The following is a 19,124-nucleotide window of genomic DNA, read 5'->3' as shown; positions in this document are numbered from 1 at the left end:
CACACGTAACGTCTTGTAAGAAAGGAACTCATGCCTGTTGCTACAGAGGCTGTTTCTTCCCCGGTCGTATCACAGACCTCTACGTAAATTAACATCGCTTTTAACGGGCGCCCTGTCCTCTGTGGACGCACAGACATGGAGGCGCTCCGGGGCCTCCCGCCCCAGACGAAACCGTGGCCAGCGGGCCCTTGTCCGATCCGATCATGTCTCAGGCCCACGCCCGGGCAGGGAAACGGCCGGCGCGAGGCAAGAACACTAGGGATCGGCAGGTGGCGCCGAGACCTGGTGGCGAGGCGTGCAGGGACCCGGGCTCCCGTGTGTTGGGGACGGGGACGCGCCGGCCGGGCGCCTGGAGGAGGGGACGGCCTCTGACACCTGAGGCCGCCGGCCCACGGCTCCGAGGACGGCACTCGCAGAACCGGGAAGCCGGGCCTGCTGGGAGCCGCAGGTCGGGGGCTACGACGCGTCCCAGCGGCCGCACCGGAGCGCAGGCGCTCCGCGGACTCACCCGTGTGCCGCTTGTAGTGCTTGAGCATGTTGACCTTCTGCGCGAACTTGCGGTGGCACTCCTTGCACTCGTACTCCTTGATGCCCTTGTGCAGCTTCATGTGGTGGCGCAGCGCGTGCTTGGTCTTCATGCCTGCCGGCGGGGGAGGGGGCAGGCAGGGGGCACACTCACACTCAGCCAGCCCGCCTCTCCCGCCTCCAGAGCTGCCCTGCACCTGCCCTGCGTTCCCCAGGACCCTGCGCTGCCACAGCGCCCGCACCCGGGGCCCTCCACCACTGTGCCCTCACCCGGGACCCTTCCCTGCCGTAGCGCCCCTGCTGGGGACCCTCCACCACTGTGCCCGCACCCCTGCCGTGCCCCGCACATGGGACTCTCCATTACAGCATTTGCACCACACCCTGGACCTTCCACTGTGCCTGGGACCTGGGCCCTCCACTGCAGCGCCCACGCCTGGGACCCTTCACAGTGCCTGTACCCCACCCTGGGCCAAGACACCCGTCCCAGTGCCCACACCACACCCCATAGCTAGACCCCCCCCAATGCCCATGCCCAACCTGCAATAGTTTCCACTCCTCCCTGTGCCCAGAGCCCCTCACAGTGCTTGTGCCCTACCCAGTGCCAAGATCCCTCCCCGCCCCTGCCCCGCCACAGTGCCTACACCACACCCTAGAGCTTCCACACTGCCTGGGATCTGGGTCCTCGGGCAGGCACAGGTCTTGGTGAGCGTGCAACAAGAGAAGAGGTCGGGACTTGGGGGGTGAATCTTCCCAAAGGACCCCCTCCACCAGTGCAGATGGGCAGTTATGCCCTCAGAGGTCCAGACACGTCTGGACACCTCATGTGATCAGGGGCCTGCCCAGACCTGAGGGTCGGTGCTCAAAGCAACCACCGTGACACAACGGAGTCACCCGCTGAGAGCCGTGCAAGCCCGCCACAGAGTTCCTGTTGGTCCTGAGAGCGCTAATGTTAACCGAGATTAGAATTCAGTTTGCTGGACATTCGATCTGTGCGGTATACGCACGGACTGTCAGTCTACCTTTAATTAAGTGTAACGAAGTCAATCTTGGCTAAAGGAGGGGAGATAAAGTACAACCTAACTTGGGCGTCGAAAAGGGACGACCCTGGTAGAGGGTGTGAGTGAGTGGTGGGGGGGGTCCTGGAACAGGGTGTGAACCAGCAGCAGGTGGGGGTCCTAGTACATGGTGTGAATCAGTGGGGGGCAGCCTGGTACAGGGTGTGATCAGTGGGGGGGGGGGGGTTCCGGCACAGGGTGTGCATGAGAAGTGGGGGTCTTGGTTCAGTGGACAGTCTGAACGGGAAAGGCCGGGGCCACAGAAGCTGTGGGCAAAAACCACTGCAGAGCAGGTGGGTGGGGCTCACAAGCGCAAGGCCGATGCGTCCAGTCTGGCTGGCTGCAGACCTAACCGGTCAAGGGGCCCTGGATAGGCCACGGCTGTCACCGCCACACAGAACAGGACGTGGGGGGACTACGGGGTGGGGCAGAGTCCGACCACCGCTGGTTCTGCCCTCGGTAACGGTAGTGAAACAACGGCGGCGTCTGGCCACGGTCCCCGCCAGGTTATCCGGGAAACCCCGTCCCGGCGAATGGGGAGGGGAGGCTCAGCCAGCTCTGGCTGCTACTGGACCCCAGGCCCGGCTGAACCCAGGCCTCCACAAACCCTACGCGTGCACGAACCCAGCCTGGCCGGGCTGGGCCTGCACAAACACGGGCCTGCCTCCACGCCAGACCTGCACGAACCCGGGCCCGGCTGAGCTGTGAGAAGTCACGAGAACCGGCCTGTCTGAGCCAGCAGAGGGAGCAGGAGTCTCCCAAGCGCCGGTCCGCCAGAAAAGGCTTCTAAGGCTACAGGAAGCGCAAACGTGTGAGCCTAGCTCTGACTTCAGAAGAGCGTTTTTCCCTTAATAAGCGGGTTTTAGTTTCTCAATCGAAACCATGACACGCGCTCATAGTGAAAAGCTCCAGGAGACAAGAGGTTAGCCCCGAGGATGCGGCCCAGCAGCCCTGCCGGGTCACCCCGCCCCGGGGACACCGCTGAAACCATTCTGGCCACGCGGAACACACCCTCCGCCGTGCGGTCACTTCTGTCGGCGCCATGTGAACCCGCCCCACACAGCGTGGACAGTGCAAACCCACCATCACGTTGCTTTCAGCCATGAACACGACTCACAGCCCGTTAACATGCCTGCCACGCCGGCACCTGCCACGGGACCAGCTCCACTGCAGGCACCAGACTGAGCAGTGAGCCAAGCCACGCCCCGGCCACACAGGGAGAGGGCCATGTGGGAAGGGACGAAGAAAAGCAGGATAAAGCGGGGACGGGGGGAGAGGGAACAGAAGGGGCCGGGTGCCGGCTCATCACGTGGGATGTCGGGGGATCCTCTCAGAGGAGGCGGCTGAAAAAGTGATCTGGAGGAAGTGGGGGAGGGGCCAAGAGCTGCACGGGGAACAGCATTCCTGGTGGAGGGAACAGTGAGTGCAAAAGCCCTGAGGCCAATGTAAACAGTCCCTCAGCGTCTCAAGCTGTTCTCAGTCACAACAGTGCTGCAGCAGCAGGTCGTCTTTATGCTGCAAACAGATCTTGGTGCTATTCGTTAATAAGAAACTTTTCTAGCGGCAGCTAACAGTGTCCAACGGCCCACCTTGTGTAGCAATTTACACGCCCCCACCCCCCCCCCCCCGAAGTCTACTGCCTCCTTCCCTTCGCCAGTGCTGGCCGCTCCCCGGGCTGTGACAGGCACAGTGGCACCTTGGCTCTGACCCTTGAGGGCGCCACCACCGAGATGAACGGAAGAGAACCAGTCCCTCCTGGCTTGCCCCACACCTGCACCTCCCTCCTCCCCCCATCCCCCCCACCACAGCTAAAATGAACAGATCCTAAGTCACAAAGTAACTGCGTGTCATAGGCACAGAAGGAGAGTCACGACAAAGCTTTCCCCCCTGCCCCCTGCCACCATTCTGACCTCCCACCGCGGCCTCGCGAAAGTACTCAGAATTCAAGAAAAAATCACAAAACTAAACGTTAAACACACTTCTAATATGAGTATGTATGACACAAGGCAAGATGTGGCTCTGACCTCACTGCCCTCCCTGGGCACCTGTCCCTCCCCGCCAGGCCCTCCAGGGGACCCAGGCGTGGCTTCTCCCTGCCCCCTGGAGGGAACCACTCTAGCAGCTACACCTCCGACCCTCCCCGTCTCTCTCCTGCTCCACACTGTCCCCTCCAGCCAGGGGACAGGTGGCAGCAAGTGGGGGAAGGGCTGAGAGAGCTACAGCATCACTGAGATGGGCACAGAAACTTCTAGAATGTTCCTACAAAACAGAGACAGAGGTTCTCTTGAAGAGTGTAGTGGGTCCGAGGCAGAAGCAACAACTTTACCTCGTGTGCCAGTTTGTGTTACCATCAGAAAAGTAAAATTAGGTGCCTGCCTTGCTTTTCCATCAAAGGAGGCTGTGTGCTGCCCTTGCACAAGGTGACTTTGGAGGACAAACAAGAACTTGTCACCTCCAGGGAGACAGATGGGGGGAGGGCGCAGGCAGAAGAGGAAATGATCACGTTTTGTTTTCTCTGTAGTTCATTCTTCCTAAGCTTTTACACGTAATCTTATTTCAAGTGTGCTAACGGGTTATCCGGTGAGGGGAATTACGAGACATCTGTGTTTTCTTCGTAGTTTTCTGTTTAACTTAAAAAAACAAGTAAAGGAGGGGCACGCGGGTGGGTCAGCCAGTTACATGACTGGCTTCTGATTTGGGCTCAGATCATGATTTCACAGTTTGTGGGTTCCAGCCCCTACACTGGGCTCTGTGCTGACAGCCAGCGTCCTGCTGGGGCGCTCTCCCCTCCCTCTTTCGCTGCCCCTCCCCTGCTCATGCTCGCTCTCTTTAATAAATAATGAATAAATAAGAACCCAATAAAGGAAAAAAAAAAACCTTTATAGAATACAAAATGCTTAAAAGAGCTAAAGGCAAAGCCAAGAGCCCTGATGTGCCCGGGTCTGAACGGGGCCGAGCTGACGCTGTCTGCTGCAGACAGCGCCTTCACGCGGCCCCAGAGGCTCTTGTGTTTTGCAACAGAAAAGGGTTAAAAATTTGCCATGTCCTGGGATGACCTCCCCCCCCCATTTTACTTACAGATGGAACATCTTTTGCTAATAGGTTTATTATTCCAGTAATTTCACCTGAAAGCCGGGGACCCAGGCTCACTGGTCACAGCCAACCCGTCCCACATGGAAGGTTCGGCTCAGCCGCAGGGAGGGGCCGCGCACTTGGCCGCACGCGAGGAGCGCACGGCGGGTCTTCCGGTGTCTCAGCCCCTGGCTGCTCGCTCACCCCTCTTTTCAGGTGGCTCACTTGTGCCTCGAGTCCATCGCGGACGCCCTGCGCTGCCTGTGTCCCGGTGCCCTCACCCCGCCCGGCCCGGCGACGCCGCGCCCCCCGCCCCCGGCGCCCGCGTACCTTTCCCGCACTCGGCGCACAGGTACTCGCGGATGTTGTCGTGCACGCGCATGTGCTCCTTCAGCATGTCCTTCCGCGCGAAGGACTTCCCGCACTGCTCGCAGGCGTGGCTCTTCACCCCTGCACGACAAGCGCACCAGTGGTTCAGCTCCCGTGGACCCGCCCAGCCGCGTCCCCCGCCACGAAGGCGGCGACGGAGAAGCGCGGCGCAACACAGCTCACGGCCTCCACGGAACCTCCGCTCCGGCTCCTCGGCCGCGAGAGGGACCCCAGGAGCCGCCGGGGCCACAGGGCAGGGGGCCGCGCTGGGGACGGAAGCGGTGGCCAGGACACAGGGACAGGAGAGGCCAGAGAGAGAGAGCGCGGAGGCGGGGGGCGGTGGGGCGGCGAGACTGCCAGAGCAGGGAGCGTGGGGACAGGCCCTCCAAGCGGGGCGCCACGCCACCCCGGGTCCGTCCCGGTCCCGGTCCCGCGGCAGCGCGCTACCTGTGTGGATGAGCTTGTGCCGCTCCAAGTTCCCGATGCTGTTGAAGATGCGCCCGCAGATCTCGCACGGGTGGATGTACCTGCGAGGAGACGCGAGCCTCAGGGCGGGCGGCAACAGCAGAGCGCTTGCCCCGAGCCCCTTCCTCACGCAGGGGTCGCAGAAAAGAGGCTACGTGGAGGCCCCCGGACACGAACACTGCAGCCTCCAATACGGGCTGAACCGTGCGCCCCTCAAAATCCACAGGCTGGAGTCCTGACTCCGGGCCTTCAAAAGGTGACAGCATTTGGAAACAGGGTCTTCACAGAGGAGTGAAACATCAGGTCACCAGGGTGGCCCCACTCGAGTACGACTGATGTCCTCGCCGGAAGGAGGAACTGGGACACAGACGCGCACGGGGGAGGACCACGTGAGCACACGGCCAGGGCAGCGGATAGGAGCCGAGCTGGGAAGCCCCGGCCTCCAGGGGAAGCAGCCCTGCCGACCCCTGAACTCAGACCTCCCGGCTCCAGGCCTGACATCCCACGTTCCCACCGTGCAGGCTGCCCAGCCGCCCCGTTACCGCAGCCCAAGCTGGCTACGGCGGCCTCCACACGGGGCGGCCGCTGGCTCGCCCCCGCACACGGCACTGACCACGGCTACGGCATCCAGGGAACCTAATCACGGTGGGGAAACGGGGTTGCCGGCGGTTCCGGAGGCAGGCCGAGAACGACACTATCAGTCTGTGGTGCGGTCGACTTGCGCTGCGGGGCCAGGAGGGTGAGGGAGACGGGACCCCCCACGTGCGGGATAAAGGAGGTGAGCGTGCTTCCCTCAAGACCCGGCCACAGGGCTCGCGGCCGGGGGGGGGGGGGGACAGACCCGCCCGCTGAGCACCTGCCTCCCCGCGGGGAACGCGCCCCCTCTGGCATCGTGCCAGGCCCTGGAAGCCCAGCCCCAGGAGCCCTCACTTCTGCACGTTGGGGTCCGGCAGGTTCTCCCGGTGGATGACCATGTGGGCGTGGTAGGTGGCCTTCAGGGCGAAGCGGCGGTTACAGATGCTGCAGCCGTAACCCTTCTCCTTGTGCACCTCCATGATGTGCTTCAGGTACTCCTTCCCGCGGCCGAAGGTGAGCTGCCGACAGGCGCACCGTTCACGCCCGCGCACAGCCTCCCGCCCTCCAGCTAACGATGGCACCGCTGGGCGCCGAGGCCCCGGTGACGGCCCGCCGCCCGGGCCGGACAGAGGGGACTCCCAAGGGCAGGGCCGGCGCCAGGAAACTGCAGAGCGGGGGGGGGGGGGGGGGGGGGGCGGGGGAGGCGGGCGCCAGCTGCCCCCCGCTGCAGACCGGCCTGCCCCTGCACCCTCTCCTGCTCCCCACCCGCCCCACCTCCCGGACGGCCGCATGGCCGGGTGCCTGACGCAGGCGCAGCCGCACGGGAACCCATACTAGGTAGGGAGCGAACTGCGTCTCCGCGGAGCAGCGAAGCCTAACGCGGGGACCACCGCGCACGCCGCGAGCGGATCACCACCCGCTGCACGGCCTCCGGAGATGGGTTCCCCACCCCAACCCGGGCCCCCGCGCGGCCGCAGGCACGCCAGCCACGAGACGGCTCTGAACCGGCGGTCCGCGTGAAGAGGCGGAGCCACGCCCACCGTCCCCGGGCGGCCCCGCCCTCTCTCTATCGGACGAGCCTCCTTCCCGCCAGCCTGGGCGCCAAGGCCCGCGGCGAGTACCTGGCACCGCTTGCAGCTGTACTTGTGAGGCTCGGAGTCCGCGCTGGCGTCCGAATTGTCATCGTTCTCCTCCGAGGAGATGCCGATCTTGCCGATAAACTCCTCCCTCTGGTGGTCGTCCATCAGCGCAATGTCCTGGAAAACGCAGTCGCGCGGTCCGGCTTCCCGCGCGGGCACAGAAGCGCTGACGGGTCCCTCGCCCCCCAGCAGGGCCGGGCCGGCCCACGTGGAGAAGGCAGTGGGTCCCACCCGGGGCTGCCTGCCGTGTCCCCTGTGGCTCCCTCGGGCCCGCGCACACCCCCGCTCAGTGCGCAGCGAGCTGGCGGCCAGGCGTGGGGTGCCTGCGTGGGGCTCGGCTCCCCGTCTTAGCTGCTCGCCCCCACGGCTGCGATGGACCTGGGCTCCATGCTCCCGGGCGCGGCCCATTTCCTGCCAGAGGCCGCCAGGGGCGCACGGCACCGCTGGCCAGCTTTAGTTTTTCAGCAAAACTTAGGATTCTGGGAAGGGTGGACAGGTTTCCTTTGGAAAGTTCGCTATCGCGTCTAGGAGGTTTTCACGGGGGCCTAGGCTCTATTTCTTACTCAAGTTCAATTCCCGCTTTTCCATTAACACACACACAGCAACACCGTCTGAAGGAGCTGTGGGAGGAGAAGCACCTGACCAGAGCCGCGCAGCCACAGGCGCGCACCCGGGCCGGGCCCGTCACCTGCGCTGGGCCTGACTGAATCCTCAGGAAGCCATGTTTTCATGGCAGGAGAGAAGCGGACGCTGAGGAGGCGGCAGACTAGCATCCCAGGTCCCAGTGAAGCCTAAGTGCCCCTCACCCCTCCGACTAAAGCTCCCGGACGCTCTTGGGTCCGTCCTCCCACCCCAGCTCAGTCCACGTGGCCCAGCACCTGCCCTGGGGAGCCCCTCACACTCATGCTCGCCCCCCGCCTTTGACTCACACCTTCTCAGCGAAACCCCAACCCGTGCCCGAGGCCGGGACTGCCAGGAAACAGGTCCCGCGCGGCAGGCAGGCGGACAGAAGGCTCCGAGGGCCCGGCGAGGGCTCACCATCCTCACCGGACCCGAGCACCACCTACCATTTCCTCATTTGCCGCCTGGGTCGGCACTTCTGCCCTTAAAGACAACCCCGTCCTCGCTGACCCCCCACCCCCTCCCTGGGAAACACCTAGAACGGAGGGACCGCTTGTGAGCCCTGTCCCGTCCTCGCTGACCCCCCACCCCCTCCCTGGGAAACACCTAGAACGGAGGGACCACTTGTGAGCCCTGTCCCGTCCTCGCTGACCCCCGACCCCCTCCCTGGGAAACACCTAGAACGGAGGGACTGCTTGTGAGCCCTGCGGACGGGGCTCCGGATGGATGCAGCAGAGGGTCACAGAAGCCCAGCTGAAGAGAGGCAGTGGGGCCAAGCTGACCACGAGGGCCCGCCACGCGTCCACGTGAGCCACCCGGGAGAGGGCGGTGCTGGCACCTTGAAGTGGACGTGGATGTGGTCCCTGAGCACGTCCACGCGGAAGAACTTGCGGCCGCAGATCTCGCACGTGTACTTCTTGTCGCCGTGGGTCAGCAGGTGCTTGTTCATGTTGCTTCTGCAGGAGAACACCTGCGGGCAGAGGAGCGGGGCCTGACCAGCCGCACCAGGCACGAGGACGTGGTACGTGTCCCCGGTACCCTTCCCACGAGCGGACAGGAGCGAACGGTCATCTAAGTACGAGCCCACATTACCACGGAGACCTAACCGTCCTCTGGTCTCCACTACCAGCGGGATTCTGCTCAACTTTACTCGCTCACTTAACTACATCACTAGGATGGGGCCCGGGAAGAAGCCAGTAAACACAGAAAGGGCCGCAATTTTCTGAAACGTGGCATCAGAGAAGAATTCCATCCTCTGTGCACCGGGTGTCAGCACGAGTCACGTCCACTGCCCACGTCCACGGCTGTTTCCAGCTGTGATGGGGGTGGAGACACAGGCACTGCCCTCTCCTCGGCCGCTGGGGCCGGGCTGGGATGCGGGGGCCCTGCGGCCTCCGTCACGTAGCCCAGGAGACAAACCAGCAGCAGAAGCCACCTGCGGGGCCCCGCTGGCCTGAGAGTCTCCGTCTAGACAGCCAGTCCTGGGGGCCACATAAACCCAGAGCGCAGGTGTCCTGAGCCCGTCTGACCCCACCCACTGCAGGAGGAGAACACGAGAGGTGAGTGAAGGGAAGCGATTCACAAGGAACAGGAGGCTGCTATTTTCATGGTGACCCAGGGCCAGCCAACCCGTGACCACACCCGGGGTGCTGGGTGGGAAGCTGACTCAACAGGAGGGGAAGATAGGCTCCTGGGGGGGGGCAGGGGCAGCGGGTCAAGACAGACAGGGGTGAAAACAAGAAGTCGTCGGAAGCAGCAAAGAAGCCAGCGTTAGAAATATCTGAGCCTCACCTTGCCACACACGGGGCATCCCGAGGGCTCCTTCTTGTAGCGGACCAGGTTCTCGCCGCCGGCGTCCAGGTCCTCCCTCTTCACCCGCCGCACTCCTGCAATGCCCGCCCACCCAAGCAGGAGAGTGAGTACACACGGCGCGTGCGTGCCGGGCACCTGCCACTAGGCCAGTGTGGCCGCCTGGGCGGTGGGGGCAGGGTCAGCGGCACCAGCGAGCGCGTGAGGGACGCCCAGCACAGGACGCGGCCGCGCTAACCACGTCTCCTCCCGGCTCCAGGGAAGGAACGGCTGCGTGTGCCCATGGGAACCAGGGACGCGGTTCGTGCATCTGAAGCGTTTGGAAACACAAGGGCAGCGTGGGTTTGGAGTTCTACAGTGTGGAAGGGCGAGCCGGTGCTGACACCAAAGAAAGGGCTTTCCCTCCATTCAAAGGCTCAAGGCAGAGGTCGCATCCTTAGGCGTGACATTTTTTCTTAAAAAGACACCAATATTCATCCTTGCAAGTTAAATCGGTTGATCAGGGAGAGAACGCCTAATGACGATAAGCCCCTTGGGGTTTTAAGACGTAACTGTTCATAACTGGGATCGCCACAGCTTTTTAGAAGTTTGCACGAAACAGGTAATCTTTGAGTAAAAGACAGAAGTTCGCTCTCATCGTTTCTTTCTACACAGCTGACCCCTTCTGGAACCTTCCCGCATCCCATGGTGTGAGTGCAGAGGTGGACTTAAGAACACCCAGCAAGCTGGACATGAGTACGTCATTCTCCAGAAGGCTCCCAGTGGCACAAAACGCATCAGATCTGAAGCAGTGGTTTGGACGACGAGCCAACGAAAAAGGAAAAGCCACGAATGCGTTAGTTCGTTCCTGCGGAAAACGATCTGACTGGTGCGTCAGTTGTAAAATGCGGTAGAATCAAGCCCGGGCACCTGTCTGTCAGGGAACGCTGAGGGCGGCGTTGACGGTGACGGGCTTTACCGGGAGGGTCTGCCTCAGCCACCCACCAGCCTACAGGGTCGGGCAGGAAGCCTATCCCTGCTGCACAGGTGAGGAAACTGAGGCCCAGTGGCTTGCCCAGGGCCATCCACTCACTAAGTGGGCACCAGATTTGGCTGGAGAGGCCCAAGGGCACCACCCACGGGTCCCAGAGGGAAAAGATCTCCTGAAGCCACAGGAACGACAGCCAGGTCAAAAAGTGGAGGGCGAAAATTATACAGGATGCGCCTCGTCTTATTTCGAAGAGGCGTAATGACGGGAGTACGCACGTCTTTGTGCGGAACAGTTCCAGTTCCATGTGACTCCGCTTTCTTTTTCGGCAAGCCTGTACCTCATCCGCAATTCTTTTCAGACTTTCTTATAAAGGTGCTCTGGTCAGTGTCACTTACTGAGGGCTGGTCAGCAAGAGACCAGGGGCTTCTAGAGGAAAAGCCAGGATTATCGCAACTAGAAAGCCAATTTAAAGAGGGTCTGTCTGGGGCGCCTGGGTGGCTCAGTCGTTGAGCGTGGGACTTCGGCTCAGGTCATGATCTTACAGTCTGTGAGTTCGAGTCCCGAGTCGGGCTCTGTGTTGACAGCTCAGAGCCCGGAGCCTGCCTCGGATTCTGTGTCTCCCTCTCTCTCTGACCCTCCCCCGTTCATGCTCTCTCTCTCTGTCTCAAAAACAAATAAACATTAAAAAAAATAAATTAAAGAGGGTCTGCCTGAGCCGGCTCTGACACCAAGTCTGGGCGTCACCCGCAGCCCGGGTGCGTCCCCGCGACTGCTGTCTGCGCCTTCCCGCTCGGGGATCCTGTCTGCGCGGCTCCGAGCCTGCCCTGTGGGGCCACCCCACTCCTCACATCCATCGTCTCTCACTCCCCGTCCCACCCCGGAACCGACCCCCCCGCCATCCGTCTTCCTCTTGTACCTGGCTTCCCGTGAGCCCACCACATAGGAGCAGTCCCCCCGGCTCCCCTGCTACAAACGGCCTGGGCCATCTGGGGCCCGCAGGGAGGATGAGGAATGAGGGAGAAACTACTATGGCCCCAGCCAGCAGCATCTGCCCAGAACGTTTTGCTCCGTGCACAAGACTGGAAACACGCCCCATACGCAATTTCATACGCTGTTTTTCCCTTACTCTCTGTCATACTGAAAGCACTAAATGCTTTATTAGGTGCAGAGTATTCAATCCTATAAAGAATCAGTTTTTTGGGGCGCCTGGGTGGCTCAGTCCGTTAAGATTCCGACTTCGGCTCAGGTCATGATCTCACGGTTCGTGAGTTCGAGCCCTGCGTCGGGCTCTGTGCTGACAGCTCGGAGCCTGAAGCCTGCTTCCGATTCTGTGTCTCTCTCTCTCTCTCTCTCTCTCTCTCTCTCTGCCCCTCCCCTGCTCATGCTCTGTCTCTCTCTCTCTCAAAAATAAGTAATTAAAAACAAAAAAACCCAGTTCTTTTTTTTTTTTTTTTTAGACTCCTTCCCCACCGCAGAACATTTAGGATGTTTCCAAGAGTTCCCACGGACACACAGCACTGTTAAGGCCCTGAGGTACCTCTCTGTGCCTGGGGATGAGGACTCGACGGTGGGCGGGGCCAAACCGCGCAGGGGAGGTGCCCGCCCCACCCCGTCCCAGGAGCTCACACGCAGGGCAGGCAGGCTCACCTTCCAGGTGCCTCCGCTGGTGGTCGAGCATGACGTCCTTGCGGTAGAACATTTTGTTGCAGACCTCACAAGCAAACTTCTTGTCCCCATGCTTCTTCTTGTGCTTGGAGAGGTTACTGTTGGTGGAGAAGAATCTGAAACACATCTCACATTGGAACGTCTTGTCATCTGTCCAGAGAGCAAGCAGACACACGGCAACTTTTAGGTAAATGACACCGACTGCAGGATCGGCATCCCGGCCGTGAGAATGGCAAGGAGGCCCCGGTGACAGGCAGAGGCACACGAGGGCCACACGGCCACGAAAAGCCATCGTCTGCGCTGCGGGAGCCCAGGGCTGAACCAGCTGCTCCTCGCCGGGGAAGACAGACACCAGCTCCTCTCTGCCACCGCCACCACACCCACAGGCCCCCTCCCTTCCCCAACCACCTGCCTCCGGTCATCCGGGTGTGATTCTGCAGTAGAGAGGGCTGAACTGCCACTGGCTTGGCCCTCACCCTCCACCCACCCCGACTGCAGCCCCAACCCCCAACCTGCGTCCTTCCCGCCCCAAGGCTGAGCCCCCACCTGCTCCTCTGCAGCCCGCCTGTCACCTGCCCTTCTCTGCCACCTTCCCACCCCCCAACACACAAATGCCCGATTTCCGCCACCGCTCGCAGACCTGTCTTGTTCTAGATGCCTCTTTAGCGGGCCCCCCCCCCCCCCAACTCCCCACCCCACCCCCACACCACTTCTGGGCTGGGACTAAGCAGCACAGCTGAGCCTCCCTCCCAGGCGGGTGGCCCGAGTCCCGGGGTCTGAGAGCCGCAGAAGGCGCAGCACTGTCCCCGGGGGTCAGCTTTCTCTGTCACGAGTGCCACCCGGTGCCTGCACTCCTAACTGTTCTCGACGGCTCAGCTGACCGGGACCAGGCTGCCACAGTGCAGGTGGCTTTTCCTGCCGGGGCACACACAGGTCACCAGTGCAGGAGTCCAGACGGGCACCTGGTCCCAACGGCCACTTTCTGCCACCAAGTCTGCATTTATGTTTCAACAAAATGCAGCAACTAAGAGCAAATGCCTGCTACTTGGGACGTGGTACACCGGGACATGGGATGGTGGGTTTCTGGGACAGCTGCGCTGCAGGGGGTGGGGCGCTTGGACGTGAACCCACACTGTTCTCTAGGTCCACACATCCATAAGCTTCTCCCCATTCGTAGAACTCCTTGGTTTAACGGTCTATGGAAGACACATTCTCCTAACTTGAAGGATGGAGAAGAGAAGACGGTATGCAAATGACCTATGACACAAATGAGCTAGTCTCCAAGTTGTTCTTGTTTTTCTTTCTTAATATTTTTTAATGTTTATTTTTGAGAGAGACAGAGCGAGCAAGCAAGCAGGGGAGGGGCAGAGAGAGAGGGAGACACAGAATCCGAAGCAGGCTCCAGGCCCCCGACGCAGGGCTCGAACCCACGGACCGCGAGATCATGACCTGAACCGAAGTGGGACGCTTAACCGACTGAGCCACCCAGGTGCCCTGTTATTCTTTGGTTTGCATCGGAAACTTCTAACTTTGGAGATTAGAGAAAAGATGCACCTTAATTCACTGCTGCGGTTAGTTCCATATAATGAAAAGAAAGAAACGCCTGGTTTAACAGGCCCTTTATTTGACATGTACCGATAGCTGTTCTGACTCCTTTTATTACTTTGTTTCATTGGTCAGATAAAAAGAGGCCAACTTGTCCCCCTGTCTTGAGGCTACCCCACCAGACACCGGAGGGCATGGGGACATCGCTCCGCACTCCTGCAGAGCCGCAGGTGGCCACATGGGGCGCCATCCTGACTCTGGCCACGAACGCAGCTTAGGCTCCTGACAGGCACTGCATCCGTCAAAAAAGCTGGGGGGGGGTGCCCCAGATTTGAGGGCACTCCTGGGGTGCACAGCTCAGAATGCATGTGCGCCTGGAAGCTTCCGGGGCCACCACTTCATGCCGTGGACGGTGTGGAGCAGGTGGAGCTCAGAAAAAACGAGACTCGCGTGCCCTCGGAAAAGCCCCGTCACAGGAGCAGGTGGCCACACGGGGCGCCGTGGACAAACAAGCCAGGGCTCCAGGCCCGAGCACAGGACGGGACCCAGCAGATGCCTGGGAGCAGGAGCTGCCCCGCGGGACAGGCAGTGGAGGTTTACCTAAAGCTGCTTAAAGGGTCTGAGACGGGACGTGAGAACCAGCCCACAGGTACAAGGGGTGCACGGAGGGGCCAACAAGAAAGGGGTTCGGAACCAAAGGCCAAGGTAGCAGGTGTCTGAGCCGCCTGCTGCTGGGCCCCCCTTCTCGGCTGTGCTGGGACTCGCCCGTCACCCCCCTTCTCGGCTGTGCTGGGACGCCCCGCTGTCTGTCACCCCCGCTGTCACCCACCCAGTGCTCTGTCTACTCCCTTCTGGTGGGAGCCTGAGCTCAGCCAGGGCCTGAGACGCGTGTCCAGGCCCGCAGAGGCCCCCCCGGCTCGAGGCCTGGGCAAGCGTGCGACACACACGAGTGAGTGAGTCCTGCGCTCTCAGGACCCGCGGACAGAACGGGCTCGGAGCAGAACCGGTCAATGCACGGCGGCACCACGGTCCCGGAGGCCGGCAGGCTCGGCGGGTAACGGAGGGTGGCCAGCGGAGGGAGGGCCTTCCAGCCAGTGAGGTGGAGCCGCCGTCCTGACGCTGTCGCCCCCCCCCCCCGCCCCCACGCCTCCAGGAATGTCTCACGCGGTCCGGGAGCACCCCGCGCCTCTTGGCCCACCGCCCACCGTTCTCGAGACAGCCTGGGGGTGGGGGAGGGGGCAGGCACAGCCTCTCCCGGAGGCCAAGAGGCCGTTTCCAGCCGCGGCTCCTTCAGAATCAGTAACGACCGCTTCTAGGGGCCGCGAACGGAGGGAGGGGCCGCAAGTGCCCGGCTGGTTCCTAAGCGCCCGGCTTCCGTCCAGCCGGTGGGAAGCGCCGCGAGGGGGCGCCCGCTCACCTGTCCTGCAGTTGTGGAACTCGAGGGCGCTCTCGATGCGGAACGTCTTCTCGCAGGTGCCGCAGCGGTACCGGTACTCACTGTCCACCTGGCGACAGGGGCGCGCTGTTGAGGGGCAGGGGCAGGGGGCAGCTCCACCTAAGGACGCAACCCCGACCTGCCTCTCGCGACGTCCCGGTGGGTAAGGTCTCCGTCCCCGCCCTGGTCTACTTTGCCGTCCTGTCTCTGTCGTAAGCCTGCTCTACGTCACCGTCCTGCTCTATGTCACCCTCCTGGTCCCCGTTCCTGTCCTGGTCTATGTCACTGCCCCGGTCTACGTCACCGTCCTGCTCTACGTCCCTGCCCACTCCTCTCCTACAAGATTTAGGAACACGAGCAAGCTCTTACTCTCACCATCCAATTGCCCTGGAAGAATCCCCGTTCGGGTACCGCAGGGCGAACGCCAGCCCAGGGGCCCCTCCCCGCTCCTCCCGCCCCCCCCCCCCCGCTGCCCCTCCTCCCCCTCCCCGGGGACCCCGTCTTCCTTCCCAGCAGCCCGTCCTGCCCATCGCCCGCTGCACCTCCACAACCAGCACGAGAGCCCGGGCCCCACGCACCTCGTTCCTGCTGTGCTTGTAGGAGACGTGCTGCTTCAGACTCTCCTTGCGGCTGAACAACTTGGCACATTCCTCACACTTAAACAGCTTGTCACCTAGGAGCCAACCGACGAAACGCTACTTCACGACTCCGGGCATTACCGGGGCTGCACCTGCCCCCCCCCCCCCCCCCCCCCCCCCAACTGGGTCCACGGCCACCTCTCCCCCGGCGGGCGTCACGCGGGGACTCACCGTGCGAGCGCACGTGCCTGCTGAGGTTGCTGCTGTTCTGGAAGATCTTGCTGCAGACGCTGCACTGGTAGACCCGCCTGTGCTCCCCCAGCTGCCTGACGAGCTTCCTGCGGATGCCGTGCCGGCTCGACAGAATGAGACTCCTCTTGAGGGTGATGGTGGTGCTCTGATGATGCGGGAACCTGCCAGGTCAGACAGACACCTGGTGAGACAGGGGGCACACTGCGTCGTTGGGGAAGAAGCGCGAGCTCACAGCCATCTCGGGAAGGGCTCTTCCAAACCTTCCCAGCTCGCCGCGAGGAAGGAGGGTAGGCACTCGGGCACCGCCCCGGAGTCAGGGGAATCTGGACGGGAGACACAGCTTGATCGTCCAGCATGGCCATGCTCCTGACTGCATTTTCACTCTGGCCACCAGGAAGCTCTCAGATTATGCCCCGGGAAGATCCCCGTTTCTCTCGCTTGGCCTGGCCTCTGCTCTGTTTTGTACTTTCTCTGACCCTGATTTTTAAAAATTTCTTCTCCCTCTTAAACGGAGGCCAGCCACAGAAGTCCTCTGGGCAGTCAGACAGGGTAGGTTAACGAACAGGTGACCCCCTTTCCGACAGCATGCCGGCCCCGGTCTGCACGGGATCCGGGATCAAACGAGGCCAGGCACATCGTCAGAACGTTAAGAGGCACTCCAAAAAAGCCCGAAAAGAAATCAGCATCAGCTTATTCCACGTCAGAGCAAAGATTTATCCAGGAATGACAACTAGAATACAAAATATTTTCCTTGTTCACAAAAAGAAAAGAAGAGAAAAGAAAAGAAGAAAAGAAAAGAAAAGAAGAAAAGAAAAGAAACAACAAGGTGTTAAATGTACAGAAACTTCTGTGACAGCAGCACTGTTCCCAACAGCCGAAGGTGGGAGGAGCCCAGGTGCCCACTGATGGAGGAATCTGTCTACGGGATGGGATGCCAGCCTCGAGATGGAAGGACAATCTGACACCTGCTGGCTGAGCCTCGAGCACGGCATGCGGAGTGCCACGGGCCCGTCACAAAAGGGCCGGCATCGCATGCCAGCGCCCAGGCCGGGACCTCACACAAGGTACGTCCGTCTTCACGGAGACAGGGACGGGAGGGGGTGCCGGGGTGGGGGGAGAGGGACATGGGGAGTTAGCGTTCCATGAGGACAGAGTTTCAGTCCGGGAGGATGGAAAGTTCCAGAGACGGACGCGGCTGGAGGCTGCACAGAGCGCGGGTGCACTTAATGGCACCAAACTGTGCACCCAGGAGAGGTTCAGATGGTCAACCGTCCGTGACGTACAGCTCACCACACACACACACACACACACAACCGCTTTTAACTGTCTTCACAGCGGACGTGGCATCACGCTCCCGAGTTCTGGAAGGATCCTGCCGCTCCCCAAGGACACCCGCTTCTTTCCCCCAGGAGGGGCGCCTCCCCGCCCGGGGGCACCTCCCGTCCACACGGCCGCCCCGAGAGCCTCAGCAGGACTCACTTTGGCACTGAAGCGGCGTCACCGGTGGCGGTGGCCAGCTTCCCCAGAACCAGCTCCATGATCCGCTCGTCCGGTGCCGCCGTCGCTGGCTCATCCGGAGGGACCTCGGTGACGATCTCCGCCACTTGCTCTGTGTGAAGGGGACGCGACAGCCGTGTCATCGCCAGGGCGGGGGACGGGACACGGCCAAACCAGGAAAACGCACCCGAGCGGACCACAGCCAGGCCCACGTCGTAGACACGCGTCGCGAGATGCACGCGGGAGGAAGGAAGGAAAGAAGACTAGCAACGTGGCGGAATCCACGTAGCTACCGGTTTCCAAAGAGCAAAATGTTACCCTCAGCTCGAAACTGAAGTTATAATTTGTGATCTTTTCTAAAAGCAGAGCGGTTAGGCCGCGATCTCAGTCCCTTTCACACCAACCCCAAACAAAACATCGTAATATGTAACGGGATCTTTCAACTTACTTAGTCCTAACGGAGATTTGGAAACCTTGACTTTTAAAACCAGACCGGCCACCCTGAGTATGTTCAAAAGCGGACCATCGTGTTCTACGAGGGCCAAAGGCCAAATGATTACGGTAACAGGTGTCCTGGCCCGAACCTCCGGACAATGAACGACGGGAAGGTAACACAGTGGCTTCTGCCACTTTACCTGCTACACGTCTTCCTAATGCAACTAATAATGAGGGAAAGAACCACTTAGAGCTCTCAGCTCCCCTCTCGTCTTCTCCACCTGTTTAGGGAGAGACAGACACACTGCGCAGGGGAAGCTGAAGCCGCCTGCCCATCTCTCAGTTCCGACCAGAACACGGACCGAGAGCTGGCTGCAGAAGACGGTGAGCCCATATTGGGTGAAGGCTGCTCTCTGAATTCTTTTTCATTCTGGCTCTCAGGAAAGAAAACCAGGGCTCTACCAGACAGCAAAGGAAAGCTCTCAGCGGTCAGCACGAAGGCAGTGAGGGGACCCAGCCCCAGCGTCACAGCTCGTCCTTACGTGTGAGACCCCCAGGGGTCTGCTGGCACCAGGCCATGCTGGCAGAGGTCATGAGAGGACAGAGGGGGCACAGGCCCTGCGCACCCCAGAGAGTGGGTCAGAGTCCCTCCAAACTCAACTGGGGATACCATTACAGAGAATGGGAGCAGGCCACAGGCCCAGGCGACAGGGGAGTGGACGGCCGGGCTTTCAGACAGTGAACCCACGCCAGAAACCCAGCGTGGGTGCATCTCACTCCACACGTCGCATGTAAGACGCTGGGCACAGAAAGAGGGATTCACGTGAAATCCCACGACGGACAAGGCTAAGTCACGCAGACAAGGAAGAAAGTCTGGGAGATGGTAAGGTTCTCTGTCCTGACGGGGCACTCGTGACACAGGCGGGCCCCTTGTCAACATTCACAACCTGCACACTTTGCGGTGGCAACCGTGCTTATACAGGAATTGTGCTCTAAAAGAACTGATTTAGAGGGAAAGGGAAAGGCCAGGTTCCCCTCCGTATGGCCTGTCTATCCTGAGTTTTCCTATCTGCTGGCTCCCCCTCCCAGGGCCACCCCCGCCTGCTGGCTCCCCCT

At 61.3% G+C, this 19,124-nt stretch overlaps 1 protein-coding gene across 2 annotated transcripts in view; it reads right to left on the bottom strand.

Annotated features, from left to right (window-relative positions):
- Positions 1-19,124, bottom strand: part of PRDM15 (PR/SET domain 15) — a 66,429-nt gene that overhangs the window by 13,518 nt on the left and 33,787 nt on the right. For both annotated transcript variants that reach the window (XM_049627797.1, XM_049627798.1), the window contains 12 exons: positions 17,556-17,685; positions 16,056-16,237; positions 15,825-15,919; positions 15,229-15,316; positions 12,249-12,416; positions 9,614-9,708; positions 8,661-8,792; positions 7,184-7,318; positions 6,417-6,580; positions 5,469-5,548; positions 4,983-5,102; positions 509-640 (listed from right to left, as the gene is read on the bottom strand). In XM_049627797.1, coding sequence (XP_049483754.1) covers positions 509-640; positions 4,983-5,102; positions 5,469-5,548; positions 6,417-6,580; positions 7,184-7,318; positions 8,661-8,792; positions 9,614-9,708; positions 12,249-12,416; positions 15,229-15,316; positions 15,825-15,919; positions 16,056-16,237; positions 17,556-17,685 — 1,521 coding nt within the window. The remainder of the gene's footprint in view (positions 1-508; positions 641-4,982; positions 5,103-5,468; positions 5,549-6,416; positions 6,581-7,183; positions 7,319-8,660; positions 8,793-9,613; positions 9,709-12,248; positions 12,417-15,228; positions 15,317-15,824; positions 15,920-16,055; positions 16,238-17,555; positions 17,686-19,124) is intronic.

Source organism: Panthera uncia, chromosome C2 (assembly GCF_023721935.1).
Source record: "Panthera uncia isolate 11264 chromosome C2, Puncia_PCG_1.0, whole genome shotgun sequence".
Taxonomy (NCBI): domain Eukaryota; kingdom Metazoa; phylum Chordata; class Mammalia; order Carnivora; family Felidae; genus Panthera; species Panthera uncia.
Note: the sequence above shows the minus strand (reverse complement) of the source record. Positions and strands in the feature narration are given on the sequence as shown.